Source organism: Cervus canadensis, chromosome 12, assembly GCF_019320065.1.
Source record: "Cervus canadensis isolate Bull #8, Minnesota chromosome 12, ASM1932006v1, whole genome shotgun sequence".
Lineage (NCBI taxonomy): Eukaryota > Metazoa > Chordata > Mammalia > Artiodactyla > Cervidae > Cervus > Cervus canadensis.
Window position 1 is genome coordinate 61,334,033 of NC_057397.1, and position 25,728 is coordinate 61,359,760.

Here is a 25,728-nt window from a genome sequence, read left to right on the forward strand (position 1 = left end):
AATATCAGGGAGGAAATAAATATAATGGAGATTTTAAAAAATAGAAAAAAAATTATGAATGAAACCAAAACCTGGTTATTTGAAAGTGTAAAAAAAATTAACAGAGCCCTGGCCAGACTCATCAAGAAGAGAAGACCCAAATAAACAAAATAAGAAATGAAAGAGGAGAGATAATAACCTATACCACAGAAATACAAACAACCCTAAGATAATACTATGAACAATTACAAGCCAGTAAGTTGGACAACCTAGGAGAAATGGGACAGATTTGTAGATACTTATAGCCCACCAAACCTGAATCACATAAGAAAGACATAATTTGAACAGATTGATCAATAGAAGTGAAATAGAATCTGTAATAATACTAATAATAAAAAACATCCTTGCAAATGAAAGTCCAGAACCAGATGTTTTCACTGAGAAATTCTACCAAACATATAAAGAAGAACTTACGCCATTCATCAAATTTTTCCAAAAGACTGAAGAAGAGAAAACTCTTCTAAAGTCATTCTATCAAGCCAACATCACCCTGATACCAAAACCAGAAAAAGACACTACCAAAAAAGAAAATTACAAGCAAATACCTTTGATGAATATAGATGCAAAAATCCTCAACAAAACATTAGCAAACTGAATGCAACAATATATAACAAAGATCCTACACTATGATTAGGTTGGATTCATCCCAGGGTCACAAGGATAGTTTATCATATGCAAGTCAATCAATATAAGCAAATAAAGAAAAGATGAAAACCACATGATCACCTTAATAGATTCAGGAACAGTATTTGACAAAATTCAACACCCACTCATGATAAAAACTCTTATCAAAGTGGGTACAGAGGGAACATATTTCAACATAATAAAAGCTACTTGTCTTACATTTAGATCTTTAATCCATTTTGAGTTTATTTTTGTGTATGGTGTTAGAAAGTGTTCTAGTTTCATTCTTTTACAAGTGGTTGACCAGTTTTCCCAGCACCACTTGTTAAAGAGGTTGTCTTTTTTCCATTGTATATCCTTGCCTCCTTTGTCAAAGATAAGGTGTCCATAGGTTCGTGGATTTATCTCTGGGCTTTCTATTCTGTTCCATTGATCTATATTTCTGTCTTTGTGCCAGTACCATACTGTCTTGATGACTGTGGCTTTGTAGTAGAGTCTGAAGTCAGGCAGGTTGATTCCTCCAGTTCCATTCTTCTTTCTCAAGATTACTTTGGCTATTCGAGGTTTTTTGTATTTCCATACAAATTGTGAAATTATTTGGTCTAGTTCTGTGAAAAATACCGTTGATAGCTTGATAGGGATTGCATTGAATCTATAGATTGCTTTGGATAGAATAGCCATTTTGACAATATTGATTCTTCCAATCCATGAACACGGTATGTTTCTCCATCTGTTTGTGTCCTCTTTGATTTCTTTCATCAGTGTTTTATAGTTTTCTATGTATAGGTCTTTTGTTTCTTTAGGTAGATATACTCCTAAGTATTTTATTCTTTTTGTTGCAATGGTGAGTGGTGTTGTTTCCTTAATTTCTCTTTCTTTTTTTTCATTGTTAGTATATAGGAATGCAAGGGATTTCTGTGTGTTAATTTTATATCCTGCAACTTTACTATATTCATTGATTAGTTCTAGTAATTTTCTGGTAGAGTCTTTAGGGTTTTCTATATAGAGGATCATGTCATCTGCAAACAGTGAGAGTTTCACTTCTTCTTTTCCTATCTTGATTCCTTTTACTTCTTTGTTCTGCTCTATTGCTGTGGCCAGCAACTTCCAACACTAAGACCAGAAACTATAAAACTCCTAGAGGTAGAACATAGGCAAAACATCTTCCGACATATCAAGCAGTCTTATGACCGCACCTCCCAAGAATATGGATTAAAGCAAAAAAAAACAATGGGACTAATGAAACTTAAAAAAGCTTTTGCACTACAAAGGAACTATAAGCATAGGTGAAAGCAGCCCTCGATTGGGAGAAAATATAGAAATGAAGCAAACAGACAAAGGATTAATCAAAAATATACAAGCAACTCTAGCTCAATTCCAGAAAAATAAATGACCCATCAAAAAATGGGCCAAAGAACTAAACAGACATTTCTCCAAAGAAGACATACAGATGGCTAACAAACACATGAAAAGATGCTCAACATCACTCATTATCAGAGAAATGCAAATCAAAACCACAATGAGGTACCATTACACGCCAGTCAGGATGGCTGCTATCCAAAAGTCTACAAGCAATAAATGCTGGAGAGGGTGTGGAGAAAAGGGAACCCTCTTACACTGTTGGTGGGAATGCAAACTAGTACAGCCACTATGGAAAACAGTGTGGAGATTTCTTAAAAAACTGGAAATAGAACTGCCATATGACCCAGCAATCCCACTTCTGGGCATACACACTGAGGAAACCAGATCTGAAAGAGACACGTGCACCCCAATGTTCATCGCAGCACTGTTTATAATAGCCAGGACATGGAAGCAACCTAGATGCCCATCAGCAGATGAATGGATAAGGAAGCTGTGGTACATATACACCATGGAATATTACTCAGCCATTAAAAAGAATTCATTTGAACCAGTCCTAATGAGATGGATGAAGCTAGAGCCCATTATACAGAGTGAAGTAAGCCAGAAAGATAAAGAACATTACAGCATACTAACACATATATATGGAATTTAGAAAGGTGATAACGATAACCCTATATGCAAAACAGAAAAAGAGACACAGAAATACAGAACAGACTTTTGAACTTTGTGGGAGAATGTGAGGGTGGGATATTTCAAAAGAACAGCATGTATACTATCTATGGTGAAACAGATCACCAGCCCAGGTGGGATGCATGAGACAAGTGCTCCGGCCTGGTGCACTGGGAAGACCCAGAGGAATCGGGTGGAGAGGGAGGTGGGAGGGGGGATCGGGATTGGGAATACATGTAAATCCATGGCTGATTCATTTCAATGTATGACAAAACCCACTGGAAAAAAAAAATAAATAAAATAAAAAAAAAAAAACAAAACAACAACTCAGTATTCAAAAAATGAAAAAAAAAAAAAAAAAGCTACTTGTGACAAACCCACATAATAGGGTGAAAACAACATAATGCTTAATGGCGAAAAGCTGAAAATCTTCCCAGTAAAATCTGGAACAAGAGAAGGATGCCCACTGCTACCCCTTGTATTTAACATAGTATTGGAGTCCTAGCCGCAGCAATCAGAGAAGAAAAAGAAATAAAAGTTAGCCAAATTGGAAGGGAAGAGGTAAAACTGTCATTATATACAGATGACATAATACAATATAGAGAGAAAACTGTAAAGACTACACAAAACAGATAGTACTGATAAATTCAGCAAGGTAGAAATACACAATATAACATATAGAAATTGGACACATTTCTGTATGCTAACAATGATATATCAGAGAAGGAAAGCAGAAAATAATCACTTTTAAGACTGCATTAAAAAACTTAGAAATAAACCTCACCAAGGAGGTGAAAGATTTATACGCTAAGTCCCAGCACTGTCAAACCAATATTGAGGGAAAAGAACACAGCAGAGGCATAACCCTCCCAAACTTCAGACAATACTACAAAGCTACAGCAATCAAAACAGTGCGGTACCAGCACAAAAACTAGATATATGGATCAGCAGAACAGAACAGAAAGCACAGAAAGAAACCCACACATCTATGGCCAATTAATCTTTGACAGAGGCAAGAATACACAACGGAGAAAAGAAAGTCTCTTCAGCAAGAGGTGTTGTAAAAGTTGGACAGACGCATGTAAATCAATGAGTAGAATACCCCCTCACACCGTACACAAAAATAAACTCAAAATGGCTCAGAGACTTAAATATAAAACATGACACAATAAAACACCTAGAAGCAAACACAGGCAAAACATTCTCTGACACAGATTGTACTAATGTTTCAATATGTTCTTAGGTTGATCTCCCAAGGCAATAGAAATAAAGGCAAAAATAAAGGTAAATGGGACTCAATGAAAGTAAAGGAAAGCATAAACAAAATGAAAAGATAACCTAAAGAATGGTAGAAAATATTTACAAATGATGTAACCAACAGGGCTTAATTTAAAAAATAACACAAACAGCTCACACAACAAATTAACAGAACAAACAACCTAATCAAATATTGGGCAGAAGACATAAATAGACATTACTCCAAATAAGACATATGGAAGGAAAACAGGCACATGAAAAGACACTCAACATTGCTAACTATCAGAGAACTGCAAATCAAAACTACAATGAGGTATCACTTCACACTTGTCACAATGGCAATAATTAAAAAGTCTATACAAAAAAGGAGTAAAGAAGATATCTCTTTTTTTCCCACAGCTGTCTAGGGAGAAATGATGTTTTGCATCCTAAATTTAGTACAGAGAATCTGATTTGATAAAATCTGAGACTTTTCACAGCAATCTTTTTATTTTCTTGTGTCACAGGAAAACTTGTATGAAAATTTACATCTATTGCTAACTTATCTATTATTAATAAAGTAAATCTGTACGTGAAAGTATGATTTGAACAAAGCCCCTCACAAGACTCTAAGACTTACAAAGTATTGCCATGTTTTGTTATTACGACTTTCAAAAGAAAAGTGAAATTGATTGGTTGTCTTATTAGTTATATGTTTTACTAGGAGTAATGATGCAATTGGAATCTATTTCTAAACTGTATAAATTCTTGTAAGTTTGTTCTATATGAAAAGAATAAAATAACTGGCACCTCCTGCCCTCAAAAAAGTCTACAAATAATAAATGCTGAAGTAGGTGTTGAGAAAAGGGAAACCTGCTACATGGTTGGTGGGAATGTAAATTGGTGCAGCCACTATGTAAAACAGTATGGAGGTTCTTTAAAAAACTAATAAAACAGTTGCCGTATGATTCAGCAATCCCACTCCTAAGCATATATCTGGACAAAACTAATTCAGAAAGACACATGCACCCACCCCCCCCATGTTCACAGCAGCACTAGTTACAATGCAATTATGAAGCAACCTAAATATCCATCGACCAGATCAATGGATAAAGAAAATGTGGTACATACATAAAATGGAAAATCACCCAGCCATTAAAAAGAATGAAATAATGCCATTTGCAGCAACATGGATGGACGGAGAGATTGCCATATTAAGTGAGGTAACTCAGACTAAGACAAACACCATATAATATCACTTATATGTGGAATCTAAAAATATATACAAATTAACTTATTTACTAAACAGAAATCAACTAACATACAGAGAAAACAAACTTATGGTTACCAAAGGGGAAGTGGGGAAGGGGAAAGATAAAGCAGGATGAGCAGATACGAGCTACTACATTTAAAACAAACAAGGTTCCACTGTATAGCACAGGGAACTAAACTCAGTATCTTGCAATAAATTCTAATGGAAAAGAATATGAAAAAGAATATGTATGTACATGTGTAATTGAATCACTCTGTTGTACACCAGAAACTAACACAAAACTGTGATTCAACTATATTCAATAAAAATTTTTAAAATTCAAAAAATTAAATAAAAAAAGAACTCCTACAAATCATCAACAAAAAGACCTCTCAATTTAAAAATAGGCAAGAGACTTAAACATTTTTTAAAAGAAGATCTACAAAGGCAATAAGCACAAGAATCTGATAAGGAAAGAGTTAATATTTTTTTTACTTGGAATATAATGGATTTTAAGGGAAATCCTGAAGTGGAATTTTTCATCAAATAACAAGCTTTAAAAAAAAATTCTGACATTGACCATAAATTTGTAATAATTGCAGTGTAACAGTGGTAGGACTCATAGAAGTCCAAACAACAGCATCAGCTACAATTACAAAATATATTTTATGAAATGAAGAAACAATACTGAAACACTTAGGTTTGGCATGCTAAAGAGTGTATTAACTATTCTTCTGGCAATGAAATATTAGAATGTGGAAAAAGTTTCTCCACCATTTCCTACCTGCTGGCCATATTCCACTCGAGAGCTGGATTCTGAGAGTTTCTTTCCGTCTCTGTGAGCACCCCTCCTGTGCCATTTTCCTTTTCTGGCTTCAGTTGATCCCACTGAGCAGTACCAATATTGATAGACTGCAGATCTATTTGGTATTGTCGGTCTTCAATCTCTGACCCAGGGTCTCGAAGAATTCCTAAATTCAAGGCTCTTCTGTAAAGACAGTGAAGAAAAGTAATCAGATAAAATAAGTCTTTTACGCTTATTTTGCTCTCTAACATCTTGCTATTATCAACCCCCCCTACCCTTTGGATTACCAGATTAATGAAATCTATGAAGCAGGTATTATAAACTTACACATACTAATGATTTAAAAATGTATCAAAAAGTTAGCACTCAGTGTATCTACTCTATAATAAGTTCTTACATATCCTCAGCACTGTTATTTTTCTAAATAAATACAGTTACAAATATGATTTAAATCCTTGAGCTGTTGTGAGGTTGTACTACTACCTCCTTTTTTACTAAAGAGAAAATAATACAGAGTGGTTGAAAGACTTAGCCAAAGTTAACTGAGTTAGTATGTGGCCAAAACTGCAAGTTAAATCCAGGTTTTGCTTCAAAACCCTGTCTTCTTTCCAATGTTAAACGTCTAATTTTTTTCCTCAGTACTTTGATGTCTTGTTAGGAAAAGAGTTGAAGCTTTGTGAATTTATTTAATTCCCCTACCCTTTGCCTTTAGTCCTTTATATAACCCACTGTGACGCAGACTAAATTACTGACAAGACTTCACTGCTTACTTATGTAGAAATACAGTAAGGATTACTGGCCCGTATAGAGTTGGACCTTTCATCTTATTGGCCCCAAGGCTAAGCAAATGAATAAAATTATCAGCAGCTTAAAGCTAGATTAGAGAAAGTGAATGGTTAAATTTTTCATGAAGGTTTTAGAATGAAATAGCAAGGCAGTGTGGTAGGATAAGAAGAATAGGGTTTGGGATTTGCAGTCCAGGTAAGTTTAAGTTTGTGTGAACTTTTAAAAATTGGGAATTTTTCAGTTATATTGGTTCATAAACTCTTTAAAATGAGTAACCAAAAGGAAAGTAACATTTTTCCTCCATGAAAGTTTCAATCAATAAAAAACTGAAATTACATTGAGGATAAAAATAGTTGTTACTAATACAGACACAATTGCAGTGATTAGAAAAAAATACAATTAGTTGTACCAATTGAACACTAATAAAACAAATTAGTGGAGGGAGAGGGAAGAAATCACTTGAGTCCTAGTGTGAAAATTATAGAGAGACAGACAGTATGAATGTGATCAAGACTATGTCTTGGCTAAGTAAACAGTGAGGGTCAGACCATGTCAGGAAGTTGGTCAAATACTGATGGAAGGTGGATGACTACTGAGACTCAAGACGGCAGGTGTCCCCAGACACATAGGAATGGAGATGGCATGCATGAGGCCAGGCAAGGTGACGGCTGAGACTAATGAATTCAAATGAAGAGAAGAGGAGGGAGGGGACTGCAAATGAATGATGAGATAGCTCAGGTATGGAAATATTAATATCACACCGTGTTGCAATAAGGAAACAGGAAAGAAACAGGTGTTGGTCAAGAAGTCATAGTGGGAGGCAGAGAAACAGATGGATGGAGTCTCAGTATTCCGAAGGAGAGTGTTGAATCTAATTTTCATTTTCTTTTTTCTAACTTAGAAAAGCTCTATCTAGGAAAGAGCACACAAGGAAAGGAGGCCTAAAGTTTTACATGAACCCAAAAAATGGGTCGTGAACATTTTCATTTTGCCTTAATGAAGGTAAAGAAAACGAGAGTGAATGCAGGTGCAGGTGGGGGGTGAGGAGTAACCTTGTGAATACCCCTATTTTGGCAGAATGTTCATTCATTTGGATACTGGTGTAATTTTGTTAATTCTAAAGACCCATTTCAAACTTCACTATTTTAAAAATTGTATTTATCTATTTTTGGGTCTTCGTTGCTACACGCTGGCTTTCTCTAGCTGCAGAGAGCTGAGGCATCTCCTCAGTGGTGGTCCATGTGCCTCTCAATCATTGTGGGCTTCTCTTGTTGCAGAGCAAGGGCTCCAGAGCACATGGGCTTAAGCAGCTGTGGCTCTTGGGCTTAGCTGCCCCACAGCACGTGGGGTCTTCCTGGACCAAGACCGAAAACTCGTGTCCCTTGCAATGGTAGGTGGACTCTTAACCACAGGACCACTAAGTCAGTCCCTCAAACTTCACTTTCTAAGAAGCCTTTCCTGACCACCCTTTCTTCAAACTCCCTTTCCCCCAAATCTGTGCTCTTACAGTCTTTCTAAACTTAGAAGTACGAGAACATCACAATCACATGTCAGTCTTTCTCAAAATAGTGTAAATTTCTCCCCCCCCCCCAATTATTTTTATTAGTTGGAGGCTAATTACTTTACAATATTGTAGTGGTTTTTGCCATACATTGACATGAATCAGCCATGGATTTACATGTGTTCCCCATCCTGAACCCCCCCCTCCCACCTCCCTCCCCATCCCATCCCTCTGGGTCATCCCAGTGCACCAGCCCTGAGCATTTGTCTCATGCATCCAACCTGGACTGGCGATCTGTTTCACACTTGATAATATACATGTTTCGATGCTGTTCTCTCAGATCATCCCACCCTCGCCTTCTCCCTTAGAGTCGAAAAGTCTGTTCTATACATCTGTGTCTCTTTTTCTGTCTTGCATATAGGGTTATCGTTACCATCTTTCTAAATTCCATATATATGCATTGGTATACTGTATTGGTGTTTTTCTTTCTGGCTTACTTCATTCTGTATAATGGGCTCCAGTTTCATCCACCTCATTAGAACTGATTCAAATGAATTCTTTTTAATGGCTGAGTAATATTCCATGGTGTATATGTACCACAGCTTTCTGTGTAAATTTCTTGAAGTTAGAAACTACATTTCCTATTAATCGATTAGTAAATGCTGTTTCAAGTCACTGATTTGAACTGAACAAATCTTTGCAAATCTCAATTGGACACAGGATATGTCTACAGCAACAAGAACACCCAGTCTTTACACAGTAAACCTCTGCTGTAGGGCCACACAGACTCTGACATGGAGCAACTGTCTTCGGCACTTGGTAGCCTAGCTTATTTTCCTAGATTATTATTCCCATATAAAAATTACAATTACTCAAACTAGCCAGTGCTTTCTGTTGTTGCTTAGTTGCTCAGTCGTGCCTGACTCTTGCGACCCCACAGACTGCAGCTCGCCAGGCTCCTCTGTCCATGGAATTTTCCAGGCAAGGATACTAGAGTGGGTTGTCATTTCCTTTTCCAGGGGATCTTTCAGACCCAGGGATCAAACTCGTGTCTCCTGCATTGGCAGGCAGATTCTTTACCACTGAGCCATCAGGGAAGACCCCATGCTTTCTACATTTTACATAAATTCCCTAAGTCTACTTTTAAAGAAAACCAAAATACTTTTAAGAATCCCTTTTTAGAAAGAGAAGGTGTGTTTGGAAATAAAATCAGTGCTATATTAAAAGATAACCAAAACAACCTAGCTCAGCATTAACATCGGCCTTTCTATTTCTCTTGGCACATGGAGAAACTGCAAAATTATGAGATAAAAAACAGAAAAACACTGAATTTCATTAAAGTTTTCACCTATGCTTAAAATGTCCCATATTTAGCGTTGACCTTAAATCAAGCTATTTTCTTCTTATCATCTATCTGTGGAAAATATGACTTTCCACTGGTTCATCTTCTCAACACAAAAATGGATTGTATATTGAGCAATAGCTTAACACTTTTAACATGCCAATTTCAAAATTTTTAAAAATCAGGATTTGAGATTTTACATTTTCTCTATTTGTTTTCTTTTAAAATTAAAATATATGTCATTTTAACTTGATTTGAAAGTTCACAGAAATGTACAATATTTGGGTATGTAAATCCAACTTAAAAGTTAATTGCAGAACCACTTAAATATGAGTTGTAGAAAATAGGATAAGCAAACGACTCATGAACTCTAGTCTCAAATTTTCCAATGATCATGAGCTTGGAGAAATTATTTTACTTCTCTGTTTTAATTATGTCAATGTTAAAACTATTATAGAAATAAATAAAATGTATGACTGAAAATTAAACCATTCATGTGTTTAGTCACTCAGCCATGTCTGACTCTTTGTGACTGCATAGACTCTAGCCCGACGGGTTCCTCTGTCCATAGAGATTCTCTCTAGGCAAGAACATTGGAGTGGGTTGCCACACGCTCCTTTGGGGGATCTTCCCAACTCAGGGATTGTACCCAGGTCTCTTGCATTCCAGGCAGATTCTTTACTGTCTGAGCCACCAGGGAAGCCCATGAATACTGGAGTGGGTAGTCTATCCCTTCCTCCAGGGAATCTTCCCAAGGAATCAAACCAGGGTCTCCTGCATTGCAGATTCTTTACCATCTGAGCCACCAGGCAAGCCCAAACCATTCATAAAGAGGTCCATTATAAATTTTATGACCATTCCTGGAGTACATTATCTTATATGGTTCTGAATGAATAATTCAACCCAACTACCAACTAATCATAGATGCACAGGCACCAAGAGAAAACAAAGTCAACTTTTCTAATTACAAAAGAACTATTAATGAGAACTATAAAGATAAATGCTCTTTAATATTTCTATGGCTACCTGTAACCAAAATATGGCATATTAGAAAATCTGAGTGAATCTTCTGACTGAAGTAACTAAAATGCTTGAAGACAATTTAAAGCATCTTTTAAAATACATTTCAGAGCTGGCTAGAGAATAGAAGGTGCAAAGTCATCACAAAAAATGTGAGAACAGGAACACTAAAAAATGAGCACCAGCCAAAACCAGCTTTTCCTCTTAGGATTTCTGCTGAATCCTACAGTGATTTTCTGCTAAGTGCATAGGAGGAGATAAAGCTCAAGGCCCACCTAAGGAGATGGATAAAGTGAAGTTGCTCAGTCGTGTCCGACTCTTTGCAACTCCGTGGACTGTAGCCTACCAGGCTCCTCAGTCCATGGGATTCTCCAGGCAAGAATACTGGAGTGGATTACCATTTCCTTCTCCAGGGGATCTTCCCAACCTAGGGATTGAACCCGGGTCTCCCGCATTGGAGGCAGACACTTTAACCTCTGAGGCACCAGGGAAGCCCAAATAGAAGACTGCATAGAAAGCTGGGGTTATGAAGGTCTTGAAACGGTGATTTAAAAACAGCTCTCCTAGGATGACCTGTGACAGAACAGTTCTGCGTCTTGTGATGGTGGTTACATGAATGTACATATGTGATAAAACAGCACTAAACTATACTCATACATATAGACATATAGATACAAATGATTAAAAATACAACTGGTGAGGGAATTCCCTGGTGGTCCAGTGATTAAGACTCTGAGCTCCCAATACAGGGAGCATGGGTTTGACTCCTGGTTGGGGATTGCATCCCACACGCCGTCTGTTACGGCCAAAAATCCAAAGTGTACGGCCAAAAATCCAAAGAACAAACAAACAAACAAAAAACAGAAAAAAAAAAAAAGCTGGTGAAATCTGAATACAACTGTGGATTGTACTGATTCAATATCCTGGTTTTGATATTGTACTATATACAATTCTTTCTAGGTGGCATGTAGTGGTAAAGAATCCATCTGTCAATGCAGGAGATATAGGTTCGATCCCTGGGTCAGGAATATCCCCTAGTGTAGGAAATGGCAACACACACCAGTATTCTTGCCTGGAGAATTCCATGGACAACTCATGGGGTTGCAAAGAGTTAGACACAACTGAGCATGCATGCACTATTACTATAGTTATGCAAGAAGTCATGCAAGATCTAAAACCATAAAACTCCTAGAAGTAAACAAAGGGGTGTATGCTCTATGACATTGGTCTTGGCAATGATTTTTTGGATTTGACATGAAAAAGATAACAAAAGCAAAAATAAACAAGTGTGATTACATGAAACTAAAAATCTACTCAGCAAAGAAAACGGTCAACAAAATGAAAAGTCAACCTCCAGAATGAAAATATTTCCAAATTAAATGTCTGATAAGGGGTTATATCCAAAATATAGGAGGGATTCATATAACTCCATAGAGAAAAAAAAGAAAACAAAAACATCCAATTAAAAAATTGGCAAAGGATCTAAACAGATATTTTCCCAAAGAGATGTAATTGGCTAAAAGGTACATGAAAAGGTGCTCACTAGTCATCAGGAAAATGCAAATCCAAACCATAATGAGATTTTCACCTCATACCTGTTAGGATATCCATTAGCAATAAGACAAGGTGTAATAAATGTGGGAAGGATATGGAAAAAAGGAAACCCTTGTACATTGTTATTTGGAATGTAAACTCAAACAACCCCTATGTAAAAGAGAACAGAGGTTCCTCAAGAAATTAAAAGCAGAATCAGCATACGGCCCCGCAATCTCGTTTCTGGGTATATATCCAAAAGAAATCATTAATCTCAAGGAGACATCTGTACTTCCCCGTTCATGGCAGCATTCCTCAAAAGCCTCTTCCATACCTTGAATGGAAGCAACTTAACTGTCCCTCAATGAATTAATAAACAGATCAAGAAAAGATAGCATATGCAGTTGACCCTTGAACAATTTGGGGTTTAGTGGCACCAACTCTCTTTTCTATAGCCACAGTTCCTCTTTATCAGTGGTTCTACATTCACAGTATTTACTATTGAAAAAAAGAGTATATGAGTGGATCCATGACACAGTGTTGATGGGTCAACAGTACATACAATGAATTTTTATTCAGCCTTAAAAATTCCTGTCATTTGTGAATATCTATGTTTTTATCTACATCTTATTTATATTATGCTGAGTGAAATAAGCCAGAGAAAAACAAATATTGAATAGTATCACTTAACAAGTGGAAATTTTTAAAAAGTCAAATTCATAGAAACAGAGAACAGAAAAGTGGTTGCCATGGGCTAAAGGGTTGGGGAAATAGGAAGAGGTTGGTAAAGGGGCACAAATTTTCAGTTTTAAAATGAATAAGGTCTGAGGATCTAATGTATCACATCATGGTGACTACAGTGGACAAGACAATTGTAAAACTGGAATTTGCTAAGAGAGTAGGACTTAAATGTTCTACAGACACAAAAGGGTAAGTATGCCAGGTGATGGATATGCTAACTCAATGAGGGAGTCCTTTCACAATGTATACATATATCAAGTCATAAAGTGTACATTTCAAATATCTAACAATTTTATTTGTCAATCATCATGGGGAAAAGTTTACACTGAAGGGAACTCGTTAAAGGGGACACGGAGTATGTATTTACAACTTGGTGGAAATCTGTAAGTATTTACATCTTAAAAAAATTTAAAACATAGAAAAAAGCCCTGCTAGGGTCCATGTTAAAAAAAGACAAGGTAACTTTATCAAGTTACCCATCTTGACCTTAGCGTTAGCACAAGGTAAAGAGGTAAAAAAAAATTCCCTGTAAGACTTTGCCATCAAAGACAGCACCTTGTGGTTTGAGCTGCTAATGTGGCATGAAAAAATTTTAATTTGGAGAAGCCTGTCCCAGGTAGACAGTGCTACCAGATGACAGGTAAAAGCAAATTCTCTTAAGATGAACTCAATCTCAACTCAAAGAATTTTCACAGATTTGTTCCAAGTGAAATGAGATACTAACTGGGCTAGAGAAACAGACATTTGAAGACTTCAAGAACTGGATTAGTAGACATGAAATATAACTGTTTATAAAGAAGAAAAATGGTTTTCAAACTATGAGCAGGCTCAAGATATACAGATGGCAAATAAGCATAATGAAAAGATGCTCCATGCCATATGTCATCAGGAAGAAGCAAATTAAAACAAAGAGATACAATTACACACCTATTAGAATGGCCAAAATCCAAAAGACTGACAACATCAGATGCTGGTGAGGACGTGAAGCAACTAGAAATCTCACACACTCTTGGCAGGCATGCAAAATGGTATAGCCACTTTGGAAGATAGTTTGGCAGTTTCTTACAAAACTAAATATACTCTCACCATATGACCCAATAATTGGACTCCTTGGTCTCTAGGCAAAGGAGTTGAAAACATGTCTATACACATACAGGTGCACATCAATGTTTACAGCAGTTTTATCTGTAATTGTCAAAATTGGAAGCAACCAAGATGTCCTTTTGGAGAAGGACATGACAATCCACTCCAGTATTCTTGCCTAGAGAATCTCATGGACAGAGGAGTCTGGTAGGCTACAGCCTAGGGGGCCTCAAAGAGTCAGATGCAACTGAGCAACTAACACACTGGTGGCTCAGACGGTAAAGAATCTGTTTGCAGTGCAGGAGACCCAGTTTTGATCCCTGGGTCGGGAAGATCCTCTGGAGTAAGAAATGACAATCCACTCCAGTATTCTTGCCTGGAAAATTCCATGGACAGAGGAGCCTGGTGGGCCACTGTCCATGCAGTCGCAAAGAGTCAGACACGACTGAGGTATATCACAAAAGATGTTCTTTAATACAGGGATGTGTAAATAAATTGTGGTAAATCTAATTATTCAACACAAAAAGGAAATGAGCTATCAAGCCAAGAAAAAAACAACATAAAGAACATTAAATACATAAAGTGAAATAAGTTAATCTGAAAAGGCTATATACTTTGATATGAATCAGCCATGGATTTACGGTATTATAAAGTGATTAGCCTCCAACTAATAAAAATAAATGAAAAAAAAAAAAGAATCCACCTGCAATGCAGATCTGGATTCAAGAAAAAAAAAAAAAAAAGGCTATATACTGTATAATTTCAAGTATATGTCATTTTGGAAAAAGTAAAACTATGGTGACAATGAAAAAACAATTGCTGAAAGGGGTTGGTCAGTGGGAGGACTTTGAGGGCAGTGAAAACAGTCTATGTGATGCTATAATGATGGACGCATGTCTTATCATAAATGTGTCCACACCTACATGGTAGTGCTAGTGGCAAAGAACCTGTCTGCCAGAGCAGGAGACACAAGATAATGCAGGTTTGATTCCTAGATCAGGAAGATCAACTGGAATAGGAAATGGCAACCTACCCCAGTATTATGGCCTGGAAAATTCCATGGACAGAGGAGCCTGGCAAGCTATAGTCCACGGGGTGGCAAAGAGTTGGATACGACTGAGCCCACAGGGAGATAACACAGTGAATTCCCACTCACGGAGGTACTACTTGCAGAGATAACATTCTTCTACAATTGTTGAAAAACACCAAACCTTAAAAGAAGCAGCCCAGGGAAGCTCAAGAATAAGAAAGAAACTGGTAAATATATGGGTAAAACTAAACACAGTATCTTTAAAATATTAAATAATGTCCAAATTATGAGGCAAAATCAAGCTAAAAATAAGACTCTGGACAATGATAGTGTATAAACTAGGGGATCAGGTAATTTAAGATACGTGTGCATGTATGTGCTCAGTTGTGTCCCACTCTTTGTGACCCCATGGACTGTAGTCTGCCAGACTCCTCTGTCCATAGAGTTTTCTAGGCAAAAACACTGGAGCAGGCTGACATTTCTTACTTCAGGAGGGTCCTCCCAACCCAGGGATGGAACCTGTGTCTCTTGTATCTCCTGCACTGGCAGGCAGACTCTTTAATTTGAGGTAAAGTATTCTAAATTCCTTGTATTTGAGAGGACGGGGGATGAAGACAAAGATATTTAACTTCAGACTTTGTTAAGCACACTGGCTAAAATAGCCAGACTTTGTTAAGCACACCTGCTAAAATAGCCATAGTAATAACGAAAATAATAGACATGGAACACATAACTTTAAAATAAGTGGGGTAGAGATTAGAATGTAAGAAAAGAAAAAGAGCAGAAAAAGTTGGACAAATAGCTCATAATAAGAATAAATCCAAAAATAACTACTGTCAGAGTAAATATAAATGATTTAAGCTGTCCAATTAAAAGATAAAACTTCAGACTGGTTTTAACAAACCACAGTTTTATTCTGTTTTTAATGAAATATACCTCAAAGTTAAGTGCACAGGAAAATTAAGAGTCAATAAATGGAAAAAATATATGGAGGCCAAAAGAAAGATGGAGTAGTTATATTGACATCTGACAACAAAAAATTTAAGGGAAAAAAAATTATGATAGGCTTGTTACCTGAATTTAAAAGATCCAATGCTTGAAGTTAAGACACTTTTTAAATTTGTTTGGAATGATATAAACTTGACACATATAAAAGAAAAATGGACACATCCGCTAAGAGAAATTGACAAATGTATCCATCCATGGTGGAAAATTTTAACCTACCTCTCTCAGTAATGAATTGACTAAGCACATTATGAAAAAAGTCAAATACAGAAAATTTTAAAAATACAATTAAATAAATCTGATGAAACGGACATTTATATAACACTGTACCCAACAAATGTAGAATAACAATTTTTGTCAAAGCCATAGGAACATTTTTTGAAACCAAGTACCTGGGAGGTAATAAAACTAGCCTCAGCACATTTCAGCAGGTTAGTATCATGCAGACTAAATCCTCTGGGCATAAAACAATTAAGTCAGACATTTTATTTTAAAGAAAGGATCTGGAAAATTGACTGTAGTTTTAGATTTAAAAACACACTTCTATGTTAAGTCAATCTCTGGACCCCAAAAAAAGAAATGCTTAAAAACAAAATAAAAACAAAACGTGCATTAAAGCTTGTGGGATGCAGTTAAAGTGGCACTTTGAGGGAAATTTATTGTCTAAGATGTTTTAGCAAAAAAAGAAAGGCTCAAAATTAATGAGTCAAATATAAAAAGGCAAAATAAACTAAAATGGGGGGAGGGAGGAAAAAAAGAGCAGAAATAAATGAAATAAAAAAGGCAGAGAAAATCAACAGAGCAAAAAGACAAATTTAGCATCAAGGGGGAAGAAAAAAGAGATAAAGAATGAAGTCCAATAAATTATACTTGCAATAAAAAAGGAAACATAACTATGATGTTCCGGAGATTAAACAGATAATAAGAGATTAGGAAGATTTGAAGCAATAAAGATTTTACAATTTGTTTTGGAAAAAAAATCTATCCTACTTATCACTGTCCCTGGAAGGCAATTTCTTATCCCTTTCCCCAATGGGATAAACATAAACACTGTCTTCTCATTTCTTCCACCAAATATAATGTTATTTCTAATATAGCTCTTTTTCTAGACAAAAATGATCATTTAAAATCTATATCCTGATAGTATAAAACTACTGGCAATACAGTAACTGGTGAAAAACAACCAAGGTCTTTCCCCCCTACTTTTTTTTTTTGGTCTCAGTCAAGACTGTCAAAAGTATATCCTCCTACCTAAATAGCCCTGTCTCCAATGAGCTAAGTTGCATTCGTTCATTTAAGGACTATTTAGTGGGCTGCCTGCTAGGTCCTCTGACAGGGCCTGAGGATACTGAGTCTCTACTCTCAAATAGACAGAGGCAATTACGAAATTGTCAGTGTCAAACAAGGTTAGGTAGAGTGCAATTGGAAACACACAGGAGGGACACCTGACCCAGATCTGAGGAGCCTAGAAATGAGGAAACAGTGTTAAAAGGAGGTCAAAAAGAGCCCAATCTCATTTACCACAAGGAAGAAAGTACTTAGGCAGCAGAAACGACAGGTTCAAAGTTGTGAGAGAACAGTCCATCCAGAAACCTTGAAAGGCTCTGAATGGCTGGAGTAGAGACAGCATGGAAGGAAGTAAAGCCATAAGGCTGGAGAGGCTTTAAGCCAAAGACAGGCCATTCTTCACAAAGTGTGAGTGGCCTGTGGCAGACCCTGCTTTGGGGATGGCCCACAAAACTAGACACACCACCGAAACCTCAGTAAGTATTCGGGAAAAAACCATCCACTCTTATTCTCTTCTAAGCCTTTACAAAACATGTTGAATAGAAATGAATGAATTGCCTGGTAAGTGAGAGCAAGAGATTTGTCCCAGACAAAGCACATATTAGGGATGGCCCACAGGTTAGGCTTGCCTAACAAAATGGAATTTTCTCCTCTGTCAAAAAGCTTATAGAAATTATGCAGTAGCAGAGTAGTCAAGAGCAGAGAAAGTGAGCTTCTGTCTTAATTATAAAATGGGATAATATACAGAGAGCCTAGCAAAAAACTAGACACACCACAGAAACCTCAGTAAGTATTAGGGAAAAAATCATCCACTCTTATTCTCTCCTAAGGCTTTACAAAACATGTCAAATAGAAATGAATTGCCTGGAAAGTGAGAGCAAGAGATTTGTCCCAGACAAAGCACATATTAGGATTCTGAAAAACAAATTCCTGAGCAAACAGAGCGCCATGGAGCCAGAATTTAATTAATCCAACTGAATAAATTCTACCCACATTTAATCTATTTCATCAATCAGAGAATATTTTAACATTAATAGCATGCTCATCAGTATGTAATAAACTCCTTAAGACAAAAAACATTTTATCAGGGAAAATCTAGGCCAGTTAAAATTACAGTTGTATCTTTAAAAAAAAAATCATTTCCCCAACAAATTTTTAGCCTCCTGAGAGATCAAACCCAGTAAATAATGTATCTCCTCTGCAGACAGTTTTCCAAGTATAAAAATCTAAATTATTATTATAAATAATAAAGGTAGGCCATTTGACTTATTAGTTTAATATAAAGATTAAATATATTTCAAAGCAATAGCTAATATTTACAAACTGTAGAAGTTTGATTTGATTTCGCTCTGATAAAAATAAAGGATAACCATTTCAAATTTAGATAATAAAATGTAATTTTTCTTTCTTATTACATGATCCATATTATTTTTAATTCTTGATAGTCAGAAAACATACAGAGGTGCATTGATTTACTTCATTATCCAAAAAGCATTTTATTTTTTCCTTAATTTGAAATAATCACTAATTTTTATTCTTTAAAGTATAAGATATGCCCACTTTGTTGTATGCATACTTAAAAATCAATTCCAGTAATTAAAATATAGAATATTCAAAGTACTGTTTTTCAGTACTAAATTAAGAAAACATACTCAAAATGTTTTCATTTAAATATCATGCACTTTTATCAGGCAATATTAGAACAAGATGTCTTAGAAAAGATACATTTCACATCTCACGGTACACTAGATATTTAAATATAAATATATAAATAGTTACAGACATAAGATTTGAAATAATTTAATTTTTTTCAAAGGCTGGAAATCATTGTACAGCTTTTAAAATGCTATTTTCCCTAAGTGAGGACTTTATAACTAAAAATAGCCTAAAAGTGAAAAACAGTTTGACTGCAAAGCCAAAAATTAAAGTATATTTTATTCAACAGAGCTTTAATTTATTGTACCACATTTTCACAGCACAAGAAACAGTTGCAAAATTATTTAAGAATTCTAATAGAATGCTACTTTACTGGGGAAGTAATCATAGGACAAGAACTTTATGGCTTTGGTGAGGACCAGAATGCTTAACATTAACAATATTTGCCTTAAAAAATACAGTCACAATTCTTGATAAGAAAAGCTTCATATTATTTCCTAACCAACTTCTTCCTAAAAATATTTGACATAAACAGGAACCAAATTTTCTTGTCTCAACTTCACATCCCTCTAAAAGCTCCATGAACTTTGCTCTTTCTCCTTATTGTAGTCTTTAAAACCTTTTAGCAATTCAAATCAGGAAAGGGAGTGAGTCAAGATGCCCATAACTTCCTTACCCTAACACAAAAAGCTGCTTTATTAGCTAAAATGTAGGAGTTGTAATTGCTTTGCCCTTCCGAAACTCATCTCCAATACCATTTTGAACCATTCAGCAGGTGGTGTAGGAGGATAAACTCAAGTCTGAAATAGTTGGTCAATGGTATAATCATAAGGAACCAAAGAAGACTTTAAGTATATAACAGGAAACATAGCTTTAATGTTTTCCTTTTTAAATTGATTTAGTCTGGGTCAGGCCTTTTGTATGTTTACATAAGAAACAGCTCATGTTGAACCATTTACTGCTTACTGCTGAATAGGCATATCTTGGGAACTCACTGTAAAGAAGCAAAATTCATTACTTACAGTTCAGTTGAGATCTACAAAATGTTAAACAAGCCAGAAAATAGGAATGTAAAAAGAAGTAACATTTATACGTCTTGATTAAAATAAATGCTTACATTTTTATCATCAAGTCTTCATAAGTGACAGTAATCTTAAGAGCATATAAGGCAGGGGGTATAAATGGCTGACCATCAAGCTGAGACCAATTGCTGATTTCCACGACCAATGACTTAGGGCAGGGGTTCTCATCTCCAGAGTGCAAAAGAATAACCCGGAGTTTGTTAAAAAGTTAAGTTTCCAAATTTACAGAAATTTTGATTCAGCAGGTCTGGACTAGGGCTGAGGAATATGCCTGCACCCTTAGTCTTTTTTTCTTTTTTTTTTTTTTAAACAACCTAAACCAGCATCCTTATTGATTCCAAAAACCACTTTCTGATACTTACAGCATCATATCTCTTGGAACAGCCTACCTCTGCTCCTTTAACTGAAAGGAGCAAGGACAAGGACCAGTAAATCTGAGGCTACTTTACTTACCGAACAGAGAAATTTGTATTTGTACTGCCTCTTTCACCGAACTGTTCAGGAGAAGCATCTCTTCTCTTCGAGGCCAAGATCTCTGTTGGTTCACTTCACTCTTGAAGTCAGTGTCTGTTTTCGCAGCAGCTGGTACTCAGCCATACGACTTGGTACATGGTAGGCTTTTTATATATTAAAGTTGAATAAATAACAAATACTCTTCTTTACTCCCTTCACTTCCCTTGAAGACTTTACTCAATCTTTTTTTTTCTTTTTCTCACCTGCAACTTTACCATTCAAGCTAAAATATATTCAAGTCTTTCTCCTTGTAAGAGAGAAACTCTCTCCCTAAGACCCTGTATACCCGCTCTGGCTACCACCTTGTCACATTCCATTTTAAATATAAATTTCCTTAGCTCCTACAGTAGCTGCCCTATTTAGTTTCTCCTCTAACCAAGAGCAATCAGGTGCCATCCTTATTTTTCCTTTGAAATTTTCCCGGAAAAGATCCTCAACTTTTAGATTTTCTAATTACCAGAGCCAGTGAATGATTTTCGGTCATTAGCTTACCTAACCTTTCGTGGCATTTGACCATTCAAAATGGCAGTACAGCGGGCTGGTGAAAAGCAGATAGCACAGTTAGCATGCCTGGATTCCTAATTCCAGCTCTGCCACCAACCACTGGATGCCTTTGGGTAAATTAAAGTTTCAGTGCTTCATCTAATTCATCTGAAAAGTGAAGTCATTGAGGAGTCAAATGAGTTAGTCAGTCGTGTCTGACTCTTGGCAACTGCATGGACTGTAGCCAGCCAGGCTCCTCTGTCCATGGAATTTTCCAGGCAAAAATATTGCCATTTCCTTCTCCAGGGAATCTTCCCGACTCAGGGATCTAACCCATGTCTCTTCCGCCTCCTGCACTGGCAGGCAGATATTTTTTACCAGCTGAGCTACCAAAGAACTAATATACACAAAGCTATTCATACAGTCTTGCTTATTCTTGAAATTTCTCTCCATGAGCTTCTATGGTTTCATACTCCCTCAACTGTCCTTCCTTAGTCGCCTTTACTAGATTCTTTTCTTCTGCTTGCCCCTTCAAACATTAGTAATCACTAGGATGCTATCTTCAGTTTTATTTTATGCTTTATATGCATTCAGTAGCACAACTGACTCACAAATGACATCACATGTACTTCTCAATTGTATCTCCAAAGAAGGAGATAGGTTTCTCAGGATTCCCTTTATATCTTCTGGTCCAGTCCATTCTATGATGATTGGTATACATCTGTAAGGCAGCTGGCTACCATTAGCGTTCATGGTCAAAGAAAATGCAGTATAATGATACTGTATTTAAAGCATGCATTTTAATGTCACAACTTACAGGCTATACATTTCTACCACTTACAGGCTATACATTTATCCTTGGAGAAGTAAACTAAGTCAGTGAATATCAGATTCCTCTATAAGGAGATAATCATTCCTAGCTACACAGGCTTCCTTTGGGAGTAAATGCATAACTGTAACATGCTCAGCATATTATAAATGACACCTGGTTATTGTTATCACTACAGTGGAGAAGAAAGAAGCTGGCTGGCCTGACTTTGGACTGAATTCATCGGTCTCACTTATTCTGTATTATAAAATCCAAAAGTACACTCAAGATGCAGAGACTTCAACTTAAGCAAATTGGCCCTAAAATAATTCCTTGAACTGAGACAAAATATTAGGCAAGAAAATAGTGTCTTTATATTCCTAATCTAAATGATAAATTAATCATGTATTTCATATTCTTAAAAGAAGGGGGTTATAAAAGTAAATGAGCAAAAACAGAGTAATTCAGTTACTAAATCATTTTCTAAGAATTTCATACCTTTCAGAAACTAAAATTAATTTTCAAGTAAACTTTTAAATAAACAATCAATTTCACATTTTCTAATGGAGTAATATACAACATAATACAAGTATAAAGTAAAAACGACATAGCAGTCTTTACCAATTATTTTCCTTTTGATGGGCTATATTAATATGCAACTTCATTAGAATAAGAAATATTTATCTTTCTCTTGATGAGCCTCAAAATATTCTCATGGATAAGCAAATGAGAAACTTGATTTTCATAATCTATCTTCAGGGAAACACGAGCTTTGAAGTTTTTTTTCAGTTACAGATTTGTACTGATCAGTCCTCATTTGTTCACTCATGTTATACATGGGGTACATTTATAAGATGATTTAAAAAGTTGTAAGATATACAGTGTATGACAGATGTGAAAAGTATATCAAATTATAACAAATAATTCTCATCTCATTAGAAATATGTTCTACAGAAATGCATTAAATGAACATGCACCGCACTGAAAAATTTGTTGATGTGATCAAAGAAACAATGTAACACCTCAGAGAAAAGACTAACAAGGAGACTTACTGGAATATAGAAATGGAAATGCTACTTCAGCTTTACAAAATAATTTGACTGTGATGTTGATCTTTAACAAAATTGATTATTTATTCATCAGAAGGGTTTTGAGCACTTGGAATAGAAAGTGGTATATATTAGAAGTTATATGAATTAAGTAAGAATAAATCAAGCCAAACCAAACCTACTTCCATAATACCATACATGGTAAGTGAGAAATAAGCCTAAGTATTATGGAACTTGATGCTATGAAGATGTGTAACTAAGTTAAGATAATTTTTGAATGTAAGAAAGAAATATGGACTTGACGACAATGTAATAAAATGGATTTAAAGCTGGTTTAATAACTGATCCAAATAATATCTATTTGGAGTCATGTCTCTAGTAACATGCCAGAGGATTTGGCTCAATAACTTTTATCCTTCATTAATTTTAATGAATTCATATAAATCTGTCTTATCAAATTTTCAGATGACAAAGTTGGGAAGTAGAGCTAACACAGTGAGTGAGAGAATCAAGGTTCTAAAACATCTCAAAATACTGGAACAGAGTCAAACTAATCAGACGGAATTTAAAGGAATAAATGCAAAACTCTACATACCGGCTCAATTAGCCAGTTTCTATATGTACAAGACATGAAGGGCTTGACAACACTTTAGAAAATAAAGGACAACAACAAAAGAAAGCCTAGAAAAGTTAGGCTGGTTTATGAGAAAGAAAAAAAAAGGAACAAAAGCATCGTCAAATGTCATTCTAGCCTTTTAATTTTTACAACCTAACATACACCACACACATACTATAAAACTTCACAGGGATTAGGCAATCTCTTCCTTCTTATACTAATAAAATAATGCAATTCTTAAAATGCTATTTTTCATTAATATTCAAACATTAAATCTTTAAAATGAATTTTTATTTGCATCACTTCATTTCGAGTAATAATACATAATCATTCATTGACAATATGAAATCAGAAAGCTTTTTCCAGAATGTTATAATAATATATTACAGGTGTGTTTACATAAAATCTTCAAGGACGTCTAAAACGTGCAAGTTCTTGGCATAAAAGTTAACTTCTTTTGTATATTAAGAGCTCAGAAGGGTCTTACTGAGCAATGAAGTTTAATGCAATTCCCACATAGGTGACTTTGAAAGGCTAACTGTAAATTTAGTAAAGCCTCTGCATAAGTTTCCTCAGATTTCAATGCTTTAGGTTTCTAAACATGGTAATAAAATAGAACACATTTATAATGTATCCTCATTAAAAGATAGTCAGACCTCCTACTTGCTTCTAATGTTTCTGTGACACATCTTTGGCAACACTCCTGATTTAGGATTCTTCCATTAAATCTTCTGCAAGTCAACTCCTATTATATAAATCATGAACCACCCAGGCTTTATCCAACTGTGTTACCACCCTTCCTCATTCCGATATTTTCTTCCCATCTTATTCCATTTTTTTTTTCATTTCATTTACTTAGAACAATTGGTTTTCGTAGTTAACCAAATTCAGATTGATTTCCAAATCCAATTTGAAATTCTTTGAAAATTTCTATGCAAGTCTCATGTATAACATTCCCTCTATCTCTACTAATCAATCATTTCCCAACATCTCCTACTCCTAAATTATTCTTACAAAGAATACTTCCTTTCAAAAAATCACCATTTAAATCAAGATTTAGAACTGGTTCCCCTTTATTCAAAATCTCAGCTAAAGGCTGTCAGCAATAATAATGATATTTAAAGACACTGGTGAGTAATTAGAAATGAGGTTTTGAAAGACTATTTAATTACATAGAGAAATATTCATATGTATTATTAAATAGCAAACAAGTTCTTTTAATTTTCTAAATCTTCTAGAATAAGAAAACAATCCTATAACTCTAAGAAGCATTTGTATAAAGCACACTGTAGGTGAATTATTTGGATCACAAGATTTCCTAATTCTAAATTGTGTGGGAAATCTCTAAGAAAAAATGTTAACAAAGATATCTTTCTTTATCTCTTATCAAATTCATTTTTATTAGTATGCTTCTTATTCTATCATTTAAACCTTCTTTTAATTTCATGCTTATTACTCTACGTTATTCCCATCTTCTTACCAAACTATAAAGTGTTTCATCATGCAAAATATAAAAATATACACATTATATGGTAAGATTAATAACACTTTAAAGTTTATATACAGTTAAATGGTTTGCAAAGGGCTTTTCAATATCATCTCAAGTAAATTACCAACCACATGGTGTGACAGGTAGACTCCATTTTAAAGATGCTGATGACTTAGCTAAGGAGACTAGACAGCAGAGTCTACACTGGAAACCACACCTTCTGACTACAAATTCAGTCCTCTCTCTTACCTTCTTTCTATACTTACAGGTTTTCAAAATAAAGCATAAGATTATACTTCATTAAAACAGCATCATATGTATGTATTTGTGTATATATGTGTGATATAGTTGGGTAAACAATTGAGATGCCAAAATAAACTTAATATTTCCAAGACAACTGATTAGAGTAGACAGAAAGAGTTTTGGGGGTAGGGGTGGATAAGGAAAGTTTAGATTTGATGTATAACAAAGCAACTTCTTTAAAAACATGTTGCCACATTCTTTTATATAGTTTATGATGCACTGAGTTGCTTCAGACCACAAACGTTACAGAATTGGTCAAAGAAAAATAGGGACAAGAACTGGAGATTCTCAGATTTATATACAATAATCATTAAGCAACTCTGATATTTGTAAAGCAAAATTAGTAGTTTTTAAAAATGCAGCAATAGTTCAGAAAATATCTTAATATGTGACATCAAACCATGAATATCTCAA

The 25,728-nt window shown here is 35.4% G+C and overlaps 1 protein-coding gene across 10 annotated transcripts in view; it reads right to left on the minus strand.

Moving 5' to 3' along the window:
* VPS13B (vacuolar protein sorting 13 homolog B) overlaps window positions 1–25,728 on the minus strand; it is a 774,030-nt gene that overhangs the window by 292,615 nt on the left and 455,687 nt on the right. For all 10 annotated transcript variants that reach the window (XM_043484079.1, XM_043484085.1, XM_043484083.1 and 7 more), the window contains one exon: window positions 5,967–6,170. In XM_043484079.1, coding sequence (XP_043340014.1) covers window positions 5,967–6,170 — 204 coding nt within the window. The remainder of the gene's footprint in view (window positions 1–5,966; window positions 6,171–25,728) is intronic.